At 43.2% G+C, this 21,653-nt stretch overlaps 1 protein-coding gene across 1 annotated transcript; it reads left to right on the top strand.

Moving 5' to 3' along the window:
• The first annotated feature begins 671 nt into the window (after nucleotides 1–671).
• Nucleotides 672–20,684, top strand: LOC126562770 (GTP-binding protein Di-Ras1). The gene is made up of 5 exons (XM_050219353.1): nucleotides 672–844; nucleotides 974–1,251; nucleotides 19,942–20,102; nucleotides 20,263–20,419; nucleotides 20,537–20,684. The coding sequence occupies exons 1-5, from the start codon at nucleotides 674–676 to the stop codon at nucleotides 20,616–20,618; spliced, it is 849 nt and encodes a 282-aa protein (XP_050075310.1). The 5' UTR covers nucleotides 672–673; the 3' UTR covers nucleotides 20,619–20,684.
• Nucleotides 20,685–21,653: the final 969 nt, after the last annotated feature.

Here is a 21,653-nt window from a genome sequence, read left to right on the forward strand (position 1 = left end):
TTAAGGTACAGCTAAGTGCTAGATTCCAGAAATCTTACACTTCACATGTCTCTCCCTCTCTCTCTCTCACACCCTCTTTCAACCACACACACACACACACACACACACACACACACACACACACACACACACACAAAAACGCACATTGAAAATGGAAAACGAAAAGAAAGTACCTGCTACACCAGCTTTTACATTTTACACTGCACAAGAAGCAATGAATCGTGCGCGAGACTGTATCGGGGGGGCACGGCCCTTGGAAAGAAATCCAATTTTTGAATATGCTAACCGTGTGCTTTTTCCTTCATTTATTGCAGATCGAACACCCGTATCGAGCGAGATGAAGCCAAGATCGCAGGCAGAGAACTAACGCCAGTGCACATACTCCTCGCATATTTCATCTGCCGACATAGTGCCATAGTCGTCATCAGCTGCAGCAACCAGCCGGGAGTGAATTTATTTCAGCGTGAAGACATCGTACCCTGGTGGCGTCCGTGGTTCTCGTTGGAGTGCAAACGAAGACGGACGCTTGCAAAGCAGCTGGCATTTTTTGTATCCAATTTTTGTTTCGGTGCATTTTTTATTTGCGTTGTTTCTCGGATCACAAACCCGGAACACACCCGTGCTTGGCTGTTAAGCTGGTAGGAAACTTCTGCTGCACGGCACACCGGGTTAAATGAAAATGTCAGACTTTGAGCGAATAAGGCTAGTGATTTTGGGTGGCGCCGGCGTTGGCAAAAGCTGCATCATAAAGCGATTCCTATTCAAAACGTACTCCGACAAGTATCGGCCAACGGTGGAAGACCTGTACAACCGGGAGTATGACCTCGGTTCGGTTACGCTGAAGGTAGGTAGACAAGCTAAGGGAGGCCCTCTTTCCCTGCCCGTGAGCTCGAACCGACACCCATGGGGATTGGCCGAGTACCAATGCGTAGTTGCGAGACGAGTATTTAAAACTGGAACAACATCCAAACAGGTTGACATCCTTGATACGTCCGGTGAGATGCAGTTTCCGGCAATGAGACGGCTCTCGATTGCGACAGCCCATGCGTTCCTGCTCGTGTATGCGACCACGTCCGAGGCAAGCCTTGGCTGTATCAAGCAGTGCTTCGAGGAAATTCGCGAGCAGCGGGCCGACTTCCAGGACATCCCCATGGTAATCGTCGGCAACAAGTACGATCTAACTTCGTCTCATCGTGAGGTTCGCATCGAGGACGTCTCCGAGTGGGTTTTCTGCGAGCTGCCAAAGCTAAAGTAAGTAACAGACATGCGGAGGCGCTTGTGACACGTGACGAATTCGGCCTGTTGGAAGTGGTGGAACAATTCCCGCTGAAATTTTCAACCATCCGTGAGCACATATGTATGTGCGTGTGTTTTGAGTGTTTAATTGCCGTCACGATGGTTGTTGTCGTTCAAAACATACATGAAACGCGTGCTTTCTTATTGCCGAGGTTTTACTTAACGAACTGCTCTCTGTAAAGATGATAAGAGTTTTGTAGGATGGAGGAAGACCCAGCATTGTTGAAAGTTGAAAACTGCTCCAAGCGATCCAAAACATTTAAAATTAGGTAGCATACGTTAGAGGAAAAAGTTTTACAGAGATGTAATAAGCGTTTGTTCGTTGTATAAATGGGAACGAGTCCTGGATTTATATTGGCGGGCGGTCTTAACTTATCTTTGAGATGAAAAGGATGTTCTAATTGTAATCTTGCACAGCATGAAAACGTTTGTCTGATAATTTTTCAATTATACAATTTTGAGTGTACTGAAAATTTTACAAAACAATGAACATTTGAAGCTTGTAGAATTTGAGTATCACAATTTTATACAAAAAAAAAACCAGCTGTCCACAATTTATTGGCGAATAGGAAATTAAGAACTTAGTGCCTGTGGCGATATCGAATACACAAACATTGATTGATAAATGCATATTGGATCAAACAGAAGAAAAAAAAACAGAGAAAAAGCCCGCAGCAACCGCGAATTTTCACCAACCACAGAATTTTCCCAACCGACGGTATTTTTCTTTGCTTTCCTGATGGTTGATGCAATTTTTACAGCGTGATTGAACTGCCACGGTACAAAAAATTCTCACAGCAGTAGATGAAGTATCAATTTGAAATTAATTTGTCCTCGGACAACAAATACACCTCGCACACCGCCTTCCTCGCCACGCACTGTGCCGTATCCATCAGCCTAGCCATTATTAGCATACACAAACGACAAAATAGCGAACGCAGCATTGTTGGTCGAATATTGCATTCGTCCATTCCAGCGGACACATCCATTCACTGGATCCATCTCGCGCGTTGGACAATTGCTGACAATTTCAGGAGTTTCCCATTGACATAACCCATGGTAACGGCGGGTAGGATTATACGTTTCGAGTTTCGGGTGTGGTGAAAATTCAATTCAGAAGCCAATATTGACCGTTGCACACTGGGATGGACAGGGGGATCGGGTTGGCTGGGTTGGGTGGTAATGCATCGGGTGGGTAAGTCTTGCTGCGTTGCATAATTCGCACCAGTATGAATATTCGAACCAGCTGAAAGTGTTTGAATAAAGTGGTGTTTGGCGCTGCAGGCGATTGACAGAAATTATTCAGTTCCACACAGTTTCACATCCAATCTAAAGCAGCTTAAAACCGGATGGGTTGTGTACCGATGACCCGTTCGGTTTTGCCCGCCCTGAAGAACTGACAGGCGCCAAAATTTTTGCACCAACCTCTGCCACGTTCACTTGCGCTAAATGAACTCGGCGTCTAATGGTGTGTTCACACGTCAGTTAGGTCTCTTCTGGGTGGATGTGGAATAGTAGAACCGGCATAAACACATGTTCACTTTCCCATAAGGATTGCGTACAGCACCAGCGCGCTCCTAATACCTTCCCAACCTCAATCGCATAATCGTGGCAGAATATCGAAAATAGTTGCTATATTAATTGCACAATTGAATGTATCGCGCTGCTACACAATTTGAACTGTATTCCTCTCGTTGGAGCTTGTGTAGTTTTTGGTAATGAGTTTTCTGATGATTGAAAAAGTTTGATGCAGTATACAGAAACAGTATTGTTAGTATTAATAAGAGAAAAAAAGCAAGTAGCCGAAGAGAAAGTTTACATCGTGTAATTACAAAACCGGATTCTAGTTGATGGAAAGTCAGTTCATATGGCAAAAACAATGTTTCGTGAACTATTCACCGTCGTTGGATAAGCAGTTCTCAGTAATGGACTGCAGTATCCGGCCATGTTCATGTATGCATTTTTTAATTAAAATCTAGTTAAACATTATGAACGTGAAACTAATTTAACTGGTTCATTCGAATGGCTTTATAGTTATATTAAATAGCTAGGCTTTATTATGTAGTATTTCGGGGAAAACAATTTAATTTTTGCGCATGTAACATGATTACTTAAATTACTGACGGAGTTGTACAAAACAGGGAAGGTAACACGTTTTACAGTTGGACGATAGAATAAAATAGCTTAATTTTGTTAACGTGCTAAAAGATAGTTTATTAGACCGACTATCATCCTTCAACTTCAGATTTATTTGTTTATTTGAATAAAACCGGCGGACTGATTAATTCTCTCTGTATTATCGGGTGCATGAAGTTTACAGAAATTAAACATACAATTGAACGCACAACAGATGGATTTACTCTCGACTCTCTTACTTCTGACACTAACATTTCCGGATCAAACGCCTCTCCAACCGAGTTGAGGAGATGACACATGCGAGCCAGAGGGTCACGCGAGCTTATCGCCTGAGACTGGAACGATCTGGCTGTCACGTACAGGTTTACCTACGAGAGGACGTATAGTCCAGGCTACGATTCCAGCAGCTATGTTGAATGAATTTGAGCCGCGCCAAGAATCGACTCGAGGTAAGCCACCACACTGTGCTCGCATACTCAATCAGCATTCGAATCAGGGAACAGTATATCGAATTGGTGTAGCGTGGATCTTGGAACACCCGCGTCATGCTCATAACCAAGGCTAGTAATTGGTTGCCACGAAGCCACGACATGATCGAGCTGATCGTCGAAGGTGAGCCTTGTATTAATAAGCACGCCTAGATCGTTCACACAGTCTTTTCTCACAAGGATCCGTACGTTCAGTTCGTAGTTGCAGAGTTGCAGAGGCTCTCGATCGACTGAAGGTGATGGTGAAACATTTGTCGATGCAAGGCGTTGCGCTTGCACCAGGAACTCACACAGTGTGGCTTGAAAAGTCCTCTGGTGTAAGGATTTAACGGAAATATTTTGCATCATCCGCTTGTAAAAGAAAATTGCCATCAGGAAGCACCATCGACAGGTCGTTGATGTAAAGCACGAATAGTAGCAGCCCAAGATTACTGCCCATAGGTACGCCAGAGTGTGCACGGAAAGATCTTAAGATGTTTGTGTTCAGCATTACTGCGTATGAACGATCAACCAGATAGGATCGGAGCCTAGTCACCAAGGATATTGATAGTCCTAGCCCGTCGAGCTTCGCAAGAAGAACGGCAGGAGGCACGCTATTGAACGCTGTTTTAATGTCTGTATAAACCAGAACCAGAAGCTCAAACACTTTAGCAGAGGCACACAATGATGTTATGCCAAGATAGTTGGAGTCCTCGTTTTTGCAGCCCTTCTTGTAGATAGGTTTTAACCAAGACAGGGTGCTGGAAAAATACTTGAGTGTAGCGATCGTCGCTGGCATGCCATCGAGGTCCGATGTGAATGATGACGATGAGATTGCTATTGCATTAGAAACTGAAAACTTCACTGAAACAGATTCACAGATTAACAGAGAATCATAGACTTTGATGTAGTCACAGATTCTTGGAAAACGAGACTATTGGTGGACCAATCAAGAAATCGATACATATTATTATTGTTTACTGATCGTCCGCCGTTTACGGCTTAACGAAGCAGAAAGATTACAGTTTTACAAGACTTATAAGATAAAGCATATGTAACGCACAGATAATTAGTTCGTAATTAGACGGATGCGTAACAGATTTTTAAACGTGGAAAGAGGCATATTGAAGTCAAACATGTGCGAATGAGTGTTGAATCGGTGTATCATGGATTTTAGGGAAGCATTATATCCATACTCCGTGCGCGAGCGCGTAACAAGTAACATTAGGTGATGTCTGGCGGATAGTCTGGGGACATTAAACCTAAGTTCTCCTAATAAATAGGGATCGTCGATAGTTCCTAAAAGAAGTCCTGCTATGAATGTGGCCTGATGCAAATATCGCCGATGTTCTAGAGACTCGAGGCCTAACAGTTGACAACGCTCAGTGTATGGATGGAAGGGAAGAACTATCGGCCCATCCTAACTTACGGATCGCGAAACGTGTGAACTTTCTTTGGACAGCCTCAAATCCGTTTATCCATTCGTTAGTGTGCACAGGTGAGCAGCATTCAAGGAGCGATCTAACCAGCGAGCAATACAGAGCTTTTAAACACCGGGAGTCGTCAAAGTCACGAGTCAGTTTGAATATTAATCCTAGAGATTCTATTGGCGCGGTTGATAACGTTGTCGTAATGAAGTCCGAGGGATAATGTTTGGTCAAGTAAAACACCTAGGTCGCGCATTTGTGTAGTTCTTGAAACGCATACGCCGTTGATATAATAATCATAATTAACCATTGATTTCGCACGAGTAAAGGACAAAACGAAACACATTTCGGTACATAAAGGTATACATATCCACTACTTCTGAAGTAAAAAACCATAAAAAAGGAAATGTAGAATAAGATCAATCATCAAACTTTAACTGGAAAACAAAAACAATCTTTTTTGTGTGTCCATAAACGTATTATTTTTCTCAAACAGATAATTCAGGGTATTGATACTAACGTAATCATTCGATAATTTGCAACTAAACTAAAAATTTCACCATGTATTGGAATAGAAATACCTTTTTTTATGTAGTTTAAGTATTACCACTCGGTGCCGTATTCACAGTTCTTCTTGAGCTAATTTTGTACAAATTTCTCAAGGCATTTCTTCCTTGTTTTTTGCCTTATCCCGAAACAGAAGTACCTTATTTACATTTGATTATTACGGTCCAGTACCTTTTGTTCTTCTGTGTGTCTTAACTGGATGTTTGGAATTGAATAAATTTCCATTTAAACACTTCTATTTCGCTTTCAAAACTCGTCTTCCTGCTAAAGGAAAGTAAATTTGCAATGTATATTCTTAGCTTGATGATATTCAGTATCGGTTACATTTGTTACAATGATGTATATCGCTCTCATAACTCGCATGGTTTGAATGATGGTACGCAGCAACTGCTGGCTCCGATGTCGTACCATTGCGCTGTACAATGTCGCGAGGTCACGAATCGAAAACTGATTCGCAGGATGACAAACGCTACAACCACACATCCTCCTCCTGGCATGGATCATTTATAACAACCACAACCAAGGCTTGGCTCGCACAGGACTGTGGCGTAAGCATGTGCCTAATAATCGTCAGCCCGAGCACGGACGGGATGCATGGATCCGATTTCCTGACGGCTCGATAAACAGAGCTTTACTTCTTTGCCGCAAAAACCATGGGCCTTGGCAAGAAAAAGGCGTGAATTTGGAGTTTTGTTTTGTTGTTCCCAAAAGATGTTCCGTGACTTTTCCCAGATCTGGCTGTTTGAAGGCACATGCAAAAAAAAAGAGCCATCTTTCCACGATAAACATCAGCCCTGTGTACGGCAATGCCATCGAGATATTCAGCATACGGTGGTCTGCCCTCAGGATGGCCCGGGACGCGAGTGAAACCGTCGGCACTGTGCGCGTGTATGCTGAATAAATATACTCTCAACCCAAATCGTGCACTTCGCACGCCGCCAGATATGTTTGTCACTGGATCTGGAGGACCCTAACCCAAGGTAACCCAACCAACCAACCACACTTGTCATGTTTTCTGTGGCATAGTCGGCTGTCAAGTGGCGGGTGCCTGGAGAGCACGCGCTTTCCACGAAGGAATACGAAGCAAAGGGCTTGTGAAAAGTGACAGAACATTGGTAACGTGACTAAAGCCAATTGTGTGGGATAAATCTTAATTCAATCTTTTCGTCTGCCCAACATCTCTAAAGCCTGTCGAATGAGTGTGTGTGTGTGCACACAGTCGTGAGATTGTTTTAGCGCGTGGTTGTGCGATGGAAAGCAGTTGTTCTTTCCCAATTGCTGCTCACACGTTTGCTTTACAGGTATTGAAAGGCAAAATTTCAATAAAATATTGTAACAGAGCGCTCATTACAGTCTTGTATAAACGTTCCACCAGTTCGACAATATACACATTTAAATTATGCAGCATTGTGTAATGCACACGGTTTAAATATTGTTTTACGGCTCATTAAAAAAAGGAATCCAAATCCGGTTTTTTGTTTGGATGAGTATCCTCAATGGATTCAACCGCAGAAAAACAAAAACAGAAAAACAAACAAGCGGTAATGTTTTAAACTACGGCTATGCTCAATAGTTCCACATTGCTATGTGCAAAATGATGGTATAATTGGCGTTTGCTTTTACTTCCACTCGGCGCCTTTGGTTCCATGCATACAGCCATTACGGCGTGCAAGCAACTGGTGAGCTTATTTAAAGAAGTAATAAATGCAAAGTTGTTTGTTCTGCAATAAGGCACACACAGTTTAGCAGATAATAAAACTCACACACAAACCCCCCCTCTTAGTACAAACAATATCATAGCGAAACACGGTTCGCGGAGGGTAATTGAACCAGAACGAAACGAATTATACAACCACAACGGCAAGTGAGTTGTTATTGATGCGAAATAAGATGCAAAACGGCGAGCGGTTTAAACATTTACCATAGACACAGTCGATAAGTTTTCTGTGAAATGAAATAGCCTTTTTTTGGTGCTCGTTAGTAAAAATACTCTTTGGTGTGTGTTTAATTTTCTGATTTTGGCTATGTTAAGGTGTGAGATGAGGAGTAACTTGTTTTGAAATGAAAATACTTTAAATGATGTATGAGACTGAGAACTTTTAATACTTTTAAGGAACAACGAACAATAAAAATTTTGTTAAGTTTTTGCAAGTGCTACACAATTTATTCATATGGAACAGGAGGAAGACAGTCCTCGCTATTTAGAAAGGATATCTGATTTAAAATGTAATATTACATGGATGTATAAATTTTCTATTTAACCTGAAAAAATTCAATAATTGGGGATAAATTAAACTGTATGTTTTCATATTGTTCTGCGTTGAGTGGACTGTAAAATCTATTTTTTCTTATTAGTGGTCTTTTCATTCCCGTAACGTCGGGACCCCTCAAGAAACGCGTATTCTTTCGTTTAGCTTCCTTGACAAACACTTCTCAATGTACTTATTCAATGTTTCGTTCCCAATCAGCAAATCTAACATATGCCCCTGCAGAAAAACTACTCAAGTAACACAACACGTATTTTGGAAGGATCAGAACTTCACTACGGTTGAAGAATTTTCTTCTTCTTGGCTTAAGGACCTAGGTAAGACTGGCTTAGGGGTTTACTAGAGTTACTGATATCACGTAGCTCTATAGCATAGACCTCACTACGGGAGAATGATCTGGATGGGATTTGATTGGAAATAAATTACACAGGGTACATAATTCACCGTAGAGCCATTTTTGCAATACTTTTTTAAAAATATTTTTCAAGCAATTTCAAGCACCAAAATGGAACAACGATTCCTGCATATTTACTTCATACTCAATCTGATCTGATTCTGATCATACTCAATCGTTTTTTTTTTTACATTTTATGGATTATATGAACTTTTCTGTTATTTTTCTGGTAAACAGATCAGTAGAAAGATTTCACTTGTCCACTGAAAAAAGTGTTATAATTACTTGGGTTTACGTCCGGATATGGTGGAAGGAACGAAATATTGTTCTGCACATAATTTATAGAACACGGTTTTCTCCATGCGGTATGAAACACAATCACGGCTGAGGTAAGGGTGCGTCTATCCACATCGTTGAACCAGAACAGAATGCTCTCTCCACAGTCAAGCATCCTGTAAGCGGAGCAAGCTACTCGAGAGCAGAAGCTAACGCGATCTCACAGGTTCATTACAGCTGAGTTTAGGCTGCGTTCTTTCGGCTGTGTTCGGTTCCAACGTTAAGTTTCAAGCACTGCCAAAGGCGACCAAATATTATGGGTTAAGCGACTAGTCTAAGCCACCTGCTCTGATGAGTCTTTAATATCCTTTACACCCGGGGGCCCATCTTCAAACGGCAGGACCCGGGTTCAAATCCCATCCGGACCGTCCCCTCATAGTGAGGACTGATTATCCAACTACGTGGTTTCGGCAGTCTAGTAAGCTATTTGATGACCGGCATGACATTAGAGGTCGTTAAGCCAAGAAGAAAAAGATCCTTTAGACAGTTCAAAGACAACGACATTGTTGTGGTTGATGTTCCAGAGCAGCACTATGTCGCAGAAAGTCAGCCTATAATGTAAATACCGAAACAATAAACATACTTTATGACACGTTTAGAAAACCAGCTGCATTTTATGATAAAATGACTAGTAGACAATCTCCAGAACTAGTAGGTTTGGGGTTGAATGAATTTTGCGTTGAAATCGAATGAATTAAGTCAGTAGCAACAAAAGTTGCTATACTATCACAAGCTTTCGACGCATACCACATATCGTTTATTGTTCGCAGGACCATTTTTGTTTGTTTTTAAGACCTCATTCGCATCTGTAGAGAGGCGAATGCAGTCTCAGAGATTCAAAGCCTCTATAAATAAACGAAAAAACAATCGCATCTAGACAGTTTTTGAGCATATGTAGCAGGATGTGCATCATTTTGGGTTTGACCTCGATGTGACGCCTGTGCAATAAGCGTTTGCCATTCGTGATTTGAAATGTTTCATAAAATATTTACCCATAAATGACTCTGACCGTGATAGAGCCCGAATCGGAAGCAGAGTATCAGTTGATGGCGACGATCTCGAGGTGGTAGAGGAGTTCTGCTACCTTGGTACGATCGTAACTTCGGACAACAACGTCAGCATCGAAATCCGAAGGCGCATTGTTCAGGGGAATCGTACCTACTACGGACTCCACAAACTCCTGTAGTCCAGAAGACTCCACCAACACACGAAATGCACGATTTACCGCACCTTGATACGTCCGGTAGTCCTCTACGAGTACGAGTCTTGGACTATGCTGACGGAGGACGCCAATGCACTCGCCATTTTCGAACGGAGGGTGCTAAGGACTATCTTTGGCGGTTTGTGCGAGCAGGGCGTATGGCGAAGGAGAATGAACCACGAGCTAGCTGAGCTGTTTGGCGGTGCTGATATCCTGACCGTAGTCAAAGCCGGAAGGATACGTTGGCTGGGGCACGTAATGAGGATGCCGGACTCATGCCTCATGACCAGGTGCTAAAAGGTGCTCGTCAGCGACCCATTCGGCACGAGATGTAGAGGAGCACAGCGAGCTCGTTGGCTGGATCAAGTGGAGTTAACCTGTCGGAGATCGGATGTAGCCGTGGATGGAGGACTGCAGCCCTAGCTTGAGCAGACCAAAGAAGAATAAGACCTTTAAATGAAAAAAAAAACAGTAATGAAAGATCTAAGAAGTTTTCCACTATCCTGCGCACGATGCGTATCATTGGTCACAGTATCACGCCTCTATCAAAGGTTTCCAAAGAGATACGATAGATCTAGCCTTTAACGAAAGGTTCATGGGTTAGCTTTAGAATTAGGTTGGAAAGCGGTGCTGGTCTTCGTTCGGCAGGACCTTGGGTTCAAATCCTTGGGTAAGCCATTCGATGGACGGCGTCACCAAAGAGGTCGTTAAGAGGTGCACACCAAGCTACTGTCTTTAGTAGTTAACTTATTCGACACATCCTAATTTACAGAACAGGTTTTCTCTAATGGCGAATTTTGGCACGCCACGAAATCACCGTCATTAAATTTAAGCGTAACAAACATGCGAGTGTGTGAAAAAACGGCTAACCTTATTTTGAAGAATCCTCCGAAAATTGATTTTTTCCATTATTATCTTTACGGGTCCCACAAGCAAACTTTTGCAAAGTATGAAAGTTTCCTCTGCTCTCAAGTGTAACATAAAACCCATCATTCCGCAAATTCCCTCAGAAGATGAGTTTCTATCAGCGATAAAAAAATACTTTAAAATGATAACAACGCTTACCGGTTATGCGGCGGTGTGTTGGCGTGAACAGTCAACCTCACGTTGATCATTAAACCGACGTGTAATGTGTAAAATTTCAATCAATACTACATGCTCCGGTGTCCTGTGTGTAGTCTTCCCCAACAGTGCTGAAGCCTTCCTTTGTCTAGCAACACGTAGCATTCAGATTACCTGCAAAGGTTTGATGAGAAAGTGTGTGTGTGTGTGAGTGTTGTCTGAGGATTGCCGCTGAAGCTGGCAGGTTCATCAAAGTCTCTCGAATGCAGACAATTCGCCACACAAAATACCGTGACAGAAATATCTAACCATAGAAACTGGAAACAGGTACGGAAAGCCTGGAACGTGGAACATAATCGGTTGCTTAACGGGTTTCAATTGTTTCTTCGTCTACGCGCTCCAGGAATGTTTGTGTTCGAAAGGCCCTGCGCTGCATAGAAGGCGGAACGGTCGACCGGAACCGGGTGTAATGGTCTAATCGCATCCGTTGGGGAGGTTTTTTGTTTTTTTTTGTTGTTGTTTTGCAGCTAGTGCTTGTGCAGCTGTTTTCCTTCGCTTGTAGAAAACATGCAGAATATGCGCTTTGGGAGATGTAACAATGAACAATGCGACAGCAGCTTCAAAACAGAAAAAAAGCCCTTGATTTGATGCATCGCAACACGGAAAGTTTCCCCTTTGGAATGGTACCGCCAGAGCTCAGACGGACGAAAAGCACCGAAGAAGAATGTAACCGATTCACGAACGGTGGAACTAATCGAATTTTAATTGCACACACTCATGCACCTGGCCGTAAGCAACGTGAAGGGTTGGGTGGGTGGCAAAGTTCTTGTTTTGGAAAATTGAAATCTACCGGCAAAGGTAAGCACCGAATGACATGGTTAGTGCGCATTTGTTCCTTTAGTGGTCTGGTTGTCCTTTGGCAGTGATTGCCCGTGTGCAAAGGTAAGATAGGAGAGATAATCTGATACTAGGTTTTACCGCGTTTTTTTCTCGTCGGTTCGCGCGCTTGAACTATTATGATGTCTCCAATTGGGGCAAGTATTCAAGTTGAAAGCTTCACCATGTGAACCACCACCACGTTATCGACATTGTTAGGCAACGTTTGTAATAGTTGCTCGAATGTTCACACACACACACAGACACCAATATTGATGTTAAGCAGTAATAAACATAAAGCGAAACTTTGCACAGGTTTAACAGTGAGATTTAATTTTCTAGCCGGATAACCACCCGATATCATCGAGAACCGTTTGTGCCCCATGAACAGTGCTTGTTTGCTGTACCGGTAAAGTTGGGGAAAATATTCATAGCTCAACTTAGCGTGCTCTTCCAACTCGAAGAGCGAAACTCGGACAGAAAATACCTCTGAGTTTTGGCGTATTTATGGCACACGAGGCGTATGAACTCAGCGTGAACCAAGGGTTGCCTAACTCCTCTAGCATAAAGTATGGCGCCCAAAGCTTCCTTCTCGAGACATGACAAGTGGCGCTACCAGTAAAGCCAGTGCTTGCATGTAAAAACGCAATATGTTATTTTGCATTTCGCTTCAAGTACAGAAAGTCGAGCGAGATCGTAACACAACAAACGGCCACATTACCCACAATCCACCAAACAAAACCGTGTACGGGTAACAGACCGCCCTTTCCATATGCCGCCTTGGAATGGTGCATTAATTACAATTTTTGCACACATGAGGATAACCCCAAAATATGAAAGCTTCTTTCGAATGCAGCACCACCCGCTTTTCATGTTGTTTTTAGCCAAACATGGCGGGGAAAGGGATACAATGCTCCGTAGGGATAATAACTTGGAATTGGTTATTACGATGCTAAACAAACAAACACGAGCGCGCGCGCGCGCCTAACTCGGGCCCGCCTAGGCTCGGGTCGTATCAATTTAAATTGATTATTTTAATCAGCATTTTAAAACATGCTGCATAAACCTGCGCTGGGTTGTGTAATCGGTTGGTAGAATACACCCGAAAGGGTTTCATCTTTTAGCCTACATTCCGAATGACACCCAAGAAACAGACCGATCCAATCGAATCCGAACGGCACGAGTGTCCTTTCGAGACCGGAGTTAAACTGGTAAATTTCTCCATATTGCTCTATTTTACAAATTCCCTTCGATCGCCTCGGGGGACCACCACCTTGCTTCCGGGCCGGGTTCTCATCTCGGCTGCAATCTGGGTCGGATGAAAGGTGACCAAAGCAGGTGAAAATTGGACGGTCGTCGTCATCCCTGCCGTACACCTACGGGACGTGCACAATGAGCACCACATCTTAATGACGGGCCAACACAGGAAAAGGTCAACCGTTTGATTGTGTGATTGAGGTGGCCTGGCATAGGATCGGTTCGGAGCGTCGGCTAACGACAGCAAGACTAATTGAATATGTAGCGACACTGGAGGAGAGCACTACGAGTGGCGAAAGCACTTGAGGCAACCTTGAGCCTCGAAGACTCGAAGGATGATGCTCCAACATAACCATCTCATCACGGTTGAACTGATTGGCTATCACGTACGAGCGCCATGTGGAAAGGCATTTTCCCCGATGGTGTGAGAGACAGGTGAGAAAAATAAACCGCATTCCTGTGCAGCATCGATTTATTTCCCCCCACTTGGCGGGATCACCGGTTCTAGCAGGATTTCCGGTTTGAATGCTTGTTTTGGTTTGTGTGTTCGCTTTCGTGTTGTGTTTTTTTTCCGCTCGTGGATTGTTGTAAAGCAAAGTAAAACGTTCATTTCTAAGCCAATGAACGTATGCAAGGTTCAATAAGCTGATCACTAACATAAAACTAGATGACGTCAGCAGGAACCCTTTCCTTTGATCTATTTTTAATCTTATAGCGATGGTTTTGTGAGCGATTGAAAGGGGAAAAGCGGGAAAAACTGTCGTTGGTTTCCTGCTTTGTGAAATGGTTGGACTTTTGCCTGTCCCTTTTCACTGTAATAAGCGCATCTGCTTGAGACACCGTCGTCAGGTGAGCGTTATGGAAAGGTATTGCTGGGAACGGCTAATGCAAATAGAAGTAATGAACGGGACGAAATACTGGTTAACCAGCAAACGAAAGGTGAATTTTAGCATTATAGGTGAAAGTACAGCAAATGCTTAATAACTGAGACTTGTATTACTCAAAAACAAGTAATCAGCATTTACTTAGCTAGGACTCTGTTATATTGAGATGTTGATGTACGTCGGTTGCTTCAAACGCTGTTATTTGCTCGTCCTTATTTATGTTTTGCTTAAAATTTTGTAGCATTCGGTTGCAAACTTCCTTGCAGACCTGTGGCGAATCATTCGCCTTTGGCTCTAAGTTCTTAGCAATTTATTTTATTGTTCAGATTGAGTGGCCTACCCGTATTGATGCTTTAAGTATTTTTGTATGTTCGAAAAATGGATATTAATCAGTGGCATTTAGGAAGATTTTCATTACCTTAGCGAAAGTTTTTCGATCAGCCGAAAGCACCTTCCGGCAATGACGCGCTATCAACGGTCTTTGTGTGTAGCGCTGGTTCACCGAATCTCTAATCGAAATCTAGTTTTGAGATCATTTTCAGATCATCCAAAGTGGGTTGTATCTTTTGGGACAACTGATGCTTTGCAGGAAGTCTGCGACACACGATGTTATGGAGCTCTTCCTGGTCGATATCAAATGATGAACATGATGAGACATATTAAATGAACATCAATGAACATGATAAGGCAATTCCTCGAGAGGCTTGCCGACATTCAATAATCTTATACGCCAACTATTCAGGGAATTATTCAAGAGGGTAGAACTATGACTGTGAAAGTTATAAACGTCGCAAAAGACCACGTCCCAGGGGTGCTGGGGCACTGCTTACACTGAAAACGGCTCTGTAGGCTCTTTTTCGACTGGAAAGCAAATTTTTGCAGCGACGCAATTCTGCTCGATGAGTCATGGTTGTACTTGCCATAACCATGGTGTTAAATATTGGAGATTCCAACATCACCTTGCTAAGGAATTTTTCATACTCTATCAAGTACTACCTAGAGCAATGCGTTGATCCGGCGAATTTGCGAGGTTCCGATGCACATCATTCGAACCACCAGGAAGAGTTATTGTGTTCTTTCTCGACTTCGTTATCGTTGTTGAATATTGTTTTATACTTTGTCCTCGTTTGCTGCTACAATGATAAGTTGGATTGTATTAGTAAACATTTGTAAACACGTCAGTATTAGTAAACATTTTCAATACCTCGCTTCTGGTGGGAATATTTCCCTGTAGTTAGAAATTGGCGTTGATGGTACCTATCCATAAAAAAGGTTGTTGTTGTTGTGTTCCTTATACAAAATTTAGACTTTATTTCGATTCCACACTGTTTTGTTCGATGGTTAACACGCGACTCAAAAGGCGTCGCTTTTATTGACAGCTGTTCTGACGTTTGACTCTTAGATCGCGTTTACACATACATAACACTAATGCTCCATGACGTAATGTTAGCTGTTGTTAGGGATTGTATTTGCTCCACGTACCAAGGATTCGCTCCCAAACGTTCAAAATCTACAAAGCTCATAGTATTCTTCAGTTTCTGCAAGAAAAGTCTTCATTGTGGGGAACAAGTTGATACCATCTACATCGTCGTAAAGGCAGCCTTCGACTCAATCCGTTGTCCTATACTGGTAGCAAAATTCCAAAAGCTAGATTTTCCGTCAGAACGTTTTAATTATATACCTCCGGTCGATCATATCGCGTAAAGCTTGGTGAGAGTATCTCAAGCGCCTTCAACAGTTACTCAAGGCAGCAACGTTGGTTCAATGCTGTTTCTGTTCTTTATCAAATATACCATCATATGATATAGAAACACTGTATGCTGACGATGTAAAGTTGTATGCCACGGTGAAAAAAGGGTAGTGATCAGTGGCGGAATTAACCTGTCAGAGGCCCTAAGCGGAGTAAGTTTCCAGCCTCATCGAATCCTTTTGGCTGGGGTCTTTATAGGGTCTTTACTAGTTCGTCTTCAACAGGCGATCGACGTATTTAACTATTGGTGTCGTTCTAACCTATTGCAGATTTCCGTCTATAAATGTTCTTATTCTACTACAAAATTAGCAAGAGTTTGCTACAGTGTTTTTTTTTTTTATTCATAAAGGACGGCCTAGCTGTATTGCTGACAATAAACTTAAAAGTGAGGAGCCACCCGGTGGAGTAGGCGACAGCGGCGCCGGTCTTCAAACAACAGGACCGGGGTTCAAATCCCATCCGGACCGTCCCCCCGTATTGAGGACTGACTAACCAACTACATGGTATCGACAGTCTAGAAAGCCATTTCGATGGCCGGCATGACTTTAGAGGTCGTTAAGCCAAGAAGAAGAAGAAGAAGAAAATTAATAGTAAGATACTCCTTTCATCTTTGCTGGGAGACATTTCCTTCTCCGAGCCGTGAAAGGGCACCATATCCCGGGTGTGTTTGGTTGTTCCGTTGCGTATTATTCTGTCATCCAAACCCAAAGTCGTGTTCATAGCGAGGGTCTTATCGTGTGAGGACACCTTATCCCGAGGTATGTCGGGCGTTTCAACCCTTCACGCATCGTATTCATTCATACATCCATTCATCCATCATCATTCATACAAGCGAGGTACAACACATATAAGACAGACAAACAGTGAGAGTAGAGCAGGGGAGGGGAATCACACTAATAATCCGTTAGCACGGCAAAAAGAAAGATTATTCTCCCAGCAGGTCCCGAATTGGAGTGTTTGTCAACTTTCCAATGCCCCGGACTGCGTCTAACAAGGCGGGTTGAGCAGCCTCGTATTCCACACAAGACCTTAGAAGATAATCTATGTCGTGGTATTCGAGGCCGCAGCCACTTACTTTGGAGTCGACCCATCCTTTGCGCTGGAGATGCGCGCCCAAAACGAAATGATTAAACCTAAGCCTGGACATCATTCGAATAAACGCACGATCACCTAAGATGCCGTGGAACCAAGGCTTCAAGGGCACTTGGGGAGTGATCGAAAATAGAAACCTCCCGAGCTCATCGGTGTCCCACAAACTCTGCCACCGAGCCATGCAGAGAGACTGGGGGCACTCATGTACTCGTGAGGTAGGATAAGCCTGTCGAAAAAGGATCCTTCCGAAGATACTGGGAACAATGTGCAGGCAGCCAAACAAGAGATATCCGGAATGATTTCTCAAACAATGAGCTTAAGAATTTCAATATTTCTTTTACGAAGTAGTCCGGGCTCTTAACAGATTTTAATGCTTCGACAGCGCTTAAACTGTCGGAGAATATTCATCTGGAGGACAAGCACAAAGGCCCTATAATCAACAAGGCGTAAAAGATTGCGGCGATTTCCGCTACATATATCTAACATAGCTGGTGTTGTTGGAAATATGCTTCGGATACATTGTTATATACGCCAAAACCGATGCCTAGCTCTGATGAGAATCCGTCAGTATAAAAATGGTTGCTGTTACAATGGCCATACTTTTCCACAAAAATGCTACGAATTGTACAGTGTGTTAAAGATTAAACAATACTTCTTAACAAGGTGCTCAGCTTTAGAGGTCACATATTGTTGATTAAACGTAAAAATGACATTGTGAAGCATATTTTTAACGAATCGACCTTTTTTATAAAATTTAGTTCAACATTCCTATAATTGGATAAATTATTAAATCTCTTTCTTATTGTAATGAAAATATGGCCATATTACTTAAGCACATTGTACAATTTAAATATTAAAACAAATCCCAAAGCTTTAGACATCTTCTTTTTACTCTATTCAACGCTAGAATTGGATAGCTCTAATCATAGAAAATATAGCTTTTTAATTAACGTTTTTGAGAGCCTGAATGTATTCGTATTAAAGTATGATTTGTTGAGCTAAATAGACTGACGATAAAGCAGCATTTAAATTGTTGTTTAAATTTGACTAACTTTGAGCCATGATGTAGTCGAAGTTCTTTCTCTATTAATTTTTCCCTATCTTCAAGACAATTAAATCAATAAGCTTATAACAACAGCGCTGACTGTCCACTAGGAATAAGAGGAACGGAAAAAACGCAGCGGTAATTGAGCAAAATTTGTCATTAGAAATTCAATGTTCAATTTCACGAAAAGTAGATTATTTTGACGCAGAAGCACCGAGGATTATGGATTTCCTCATTTCCTCATAAAAACAAGCTTCCAGTAAACTCATAAAAAGCCTGCCAACGATGTCATTCTCGCATCGGTGGTCATCTTTCGTGTTCCGTTTTTTTTTTATTACACTTATATCCCATAATCAAGGACACACAACACCGATGACGCTAGGCACTGGGTTTTGTGTGGTGTGTCCAATTTCGTGCAAAATGATTAGTGTAAAATGGGCATGCCTTCTTTTAACCGTAAAGCGAAAACCAGTCTACACGAAACAATCACGAAAATCACACACTGATTAAAAACTTTTGCTCAGTAATATTTTCCACCGCCAGGTTTTGCCTGGTGCAGCAGGTTGGCTATACGTACGTATGAATTAATCAAAAAGGCTCTTGCTACCGGTGCTCTGCAGTAACAGCAAAAAAAGATTGCAATTACTGTAACATTGCAGGAACACCGGATCACGAAATGCGAACATTTGGAACAGACAAAAAGGGAGCCATTACATCGTCTTTATGAAACGGGGCCTGGTCTTCAGTTTTATTAGCCAGTTCTCGCCAGTGCTCCCGTTCAGCGCAATTGGTCACCGTGCGGACCACCTGCCGGGAAGCCGGGACACCACTGACCCGATATCCATGCTCATTGGTCTGAACCGGGAAGTAGCGCCCCGTACCGGCCGTCAGTCGCCGAGGAGAATGGGATAAATTTGAAATTAATTTTATCATGGCACGGGAAAAAGCCGTTCACCAGGCACCAGGGGCAAGTCTGCACCATTCGTGCCCTTTGAAGCGAAGGCATATGTCGTTACGAGCCAGCCAACAACCGAGACATCCGAGCCAAGCGTTTGAATGCACACCGCGCACACGGCGGCTCTTTTGGGTTGTGCGCGGATTTGTTATGAGAAGAGCGGGATCATAAAAATCGATCGACTCCACTTTTTTTGTTGTTGCTGTTGTCACCTGTCCGGATATCCAACCCCTCAGAGCCTCCATCACGGGTTCGCTTTCTAGTGTACGAGCTTTACCCGGCCTCATCGAGTAAAGCCGACGAAACTTTATGACCCAAAAGGCCTCGTCTGCCCGACTCCCGGAGTTACCAGCCTCTGGTAGTGGTGTGTGGAAAAACGGCCCCGCGATTAGGGTGGCTAGCGTTTATATTCCTTCTTTTTTTTTTGTTATCACGCTTCGCATTTCTGTCCTCAGCAATCCTTCCAACTCTACGGTTTCGATTCGCTTATGGCTCATTTGGTATAAAGCAATTTTGTGATCAAATGTTTGACCAAACCTCCCTCTATCGGGCGATAGAAAAATGGTTGGTTGGTGTAAAATAGCACAGAACAGCAGGAAGTGAAGCAAAAGCCATAAAAAATCCCCTTCCTCGACAGAACGGGGTTTAAGTACGAGAATTAAGAGCTTAGCGATAGCCGCCGGCGTACCGATCCCGATCGATCGGAGGATTTTCCGTGCAAAACATCAAGCAAACGAGATGCCGCAGCATCCGGTAGCGCGGCCGTTTGTTGTTGCCTAATTGCTTTTGACAAGGATTTTCACATCGAACAAGCATACGATTTTACGTCCGCTTCCATCTCTTTCGCGCGACATGAGTGTTCCTCCTTCTTTTTTTTTTTTTGTTGGTGTGTGTAGGTTTTAATTTTTATCTATGGTCTACCTTTGCAGGGTGAAGGTGCTCGAATGCTCGGCAAAGGATGATTACAATATAATGGAAATATTTCGAACGTTTGTCACACTGTCCCGCATACTGCCGGTGAACGGTAGCGCCGAGTCCGGTTCCGGCTTGAAGCGACGCTCGTCAGCCTACGTCAGTGCCAGCAGTAAAGGTGAGCCCATCTCAAGCAGCGAGTGTCCCTTTTTTTTTTTTTGCCTTTCTATATAATAACGCTTGATTATGAGTCTGACCGATGCTCATTATATGCACATTATGCGCTAGACGAGCGTTCAGCATGACTTAATTAACTAACTTTCCTCTCCAATGTGTAGCAAAATCACGAATCGGAAGTCCGTCCATTGGAGGTTGTGAAAAGCCAAAGGATTCATCCTTCCTAGCGGCATCCACGTCCGAGGGCACCAGTAGCACCAGTGGTCTGGCCGGTGGCGTCGGCACCAGTTCGGACGTGAAGGCAAAACCTCGATCAAGGTAAGTAGCAGCCAACCGGTCACCGGACGTGTGACTAAGCACCAGCACCCAGGTCACTTAGCAGATTGAAACCACGCCATCTCCCGTTTCCTCCTATCCCATCCCGTCCCATTCCAGATCGCTCATCCGAAGATCGTCCCGAAAGACGAAGCAACAGATTCAAAATGCATCGGGCGCCGAAGACTGCAACATTCAATGAATTCGATAGCGCTGGCACATGTTTGGCAGACATTTGCATCCGACGGCTGTCCCTCGACGATGATATGGAGCGCCGTACCAGAGTGGATAGGATACCCTCCTGCTGGGCTGTTAAATTCTTCATGGCTTAGAGCATCATCGTCAAGAGCGTGGTGTCTGCGGCGAGCGTGTTTCTTAGCCAACACAAACTCACTTACAAAATTGCACATCGTTTTTTCTTGTTATTGTTGTTGTAGCGTGTAAAAGGCGCTCTGCAGGCTGGAGAATAGTGTACACTACCACTCCTTGGAAATGTAGAAACGAAAACAAACCACTCGCACCGTGTCCGTCGTCGGTCCGGTTACGAGCCCACTCTCATTGCGAACGATTGTGATCCGAGCGGCACAAATGGATAACATTGATAAAATTATATTAATTGAATTACTTGCGTCTTGCGACGCAGTTCTGTGTGTGTGGCACGTCCACGATGGTCAAGATGATGGCCTGCCCCCAGAAAGAAGTACCGACTGTGTGTAACGCTCACTCTGGGTCGTCCGTGGTCGAGATAGTAGAAAGTAGCCAGAAGAGGAGTAGAGTAGAGTTTTTGGACAATTGTTGACATAGGCTAGAGAAACCTCCGGCACATTATTATTGATGAATGCACCCAGGAACAAAAAAGGAACATTGTGCTAGTGCACTGCTGTGTTGAAAAAACAAACAAAAGAAGTAAAATCGTGTATGCGTGTACGTCTGTGTGGTTGTGCTGCGGAAACGGGTCCTTGCCGAACTTATGGCTCGTTTGGCCGTATTGTCGTTTTTGGAGAGGATTAAATTTATGGGCACAAAACAAAAAATTGTATGAAATCGACCGAATGGAACAAAATGTGAGACCACGAACACAAATAATCTAGTCGGCAAAATGACAAACCATTCCGCCTTTGCAACTATCGGCAAGTAGAGTAGTGGAACCGTTGGCCGCGTCCAAAAATGAGCAAATTTTCAGTACAGTACGCCGCAACTGGGGAGAAAATGCGGAGGGGCAATGTTTGTAAAAAGC

This window comes from Anopheles maculipalpis, chromosome 3RL (assembly GCF_943734695.1).
Source record: "Anopheles maculipalpis chromosome 3RL, idAnoMacuDA_375_x, whole genome shotgun sequence".
Classification (NCBI taxonomy): Eukaryota; Metazoa; Arthropoda; class Insecta; order Diptera; family Culicidae; genus Anopheles; species Anopheles maculipalpis.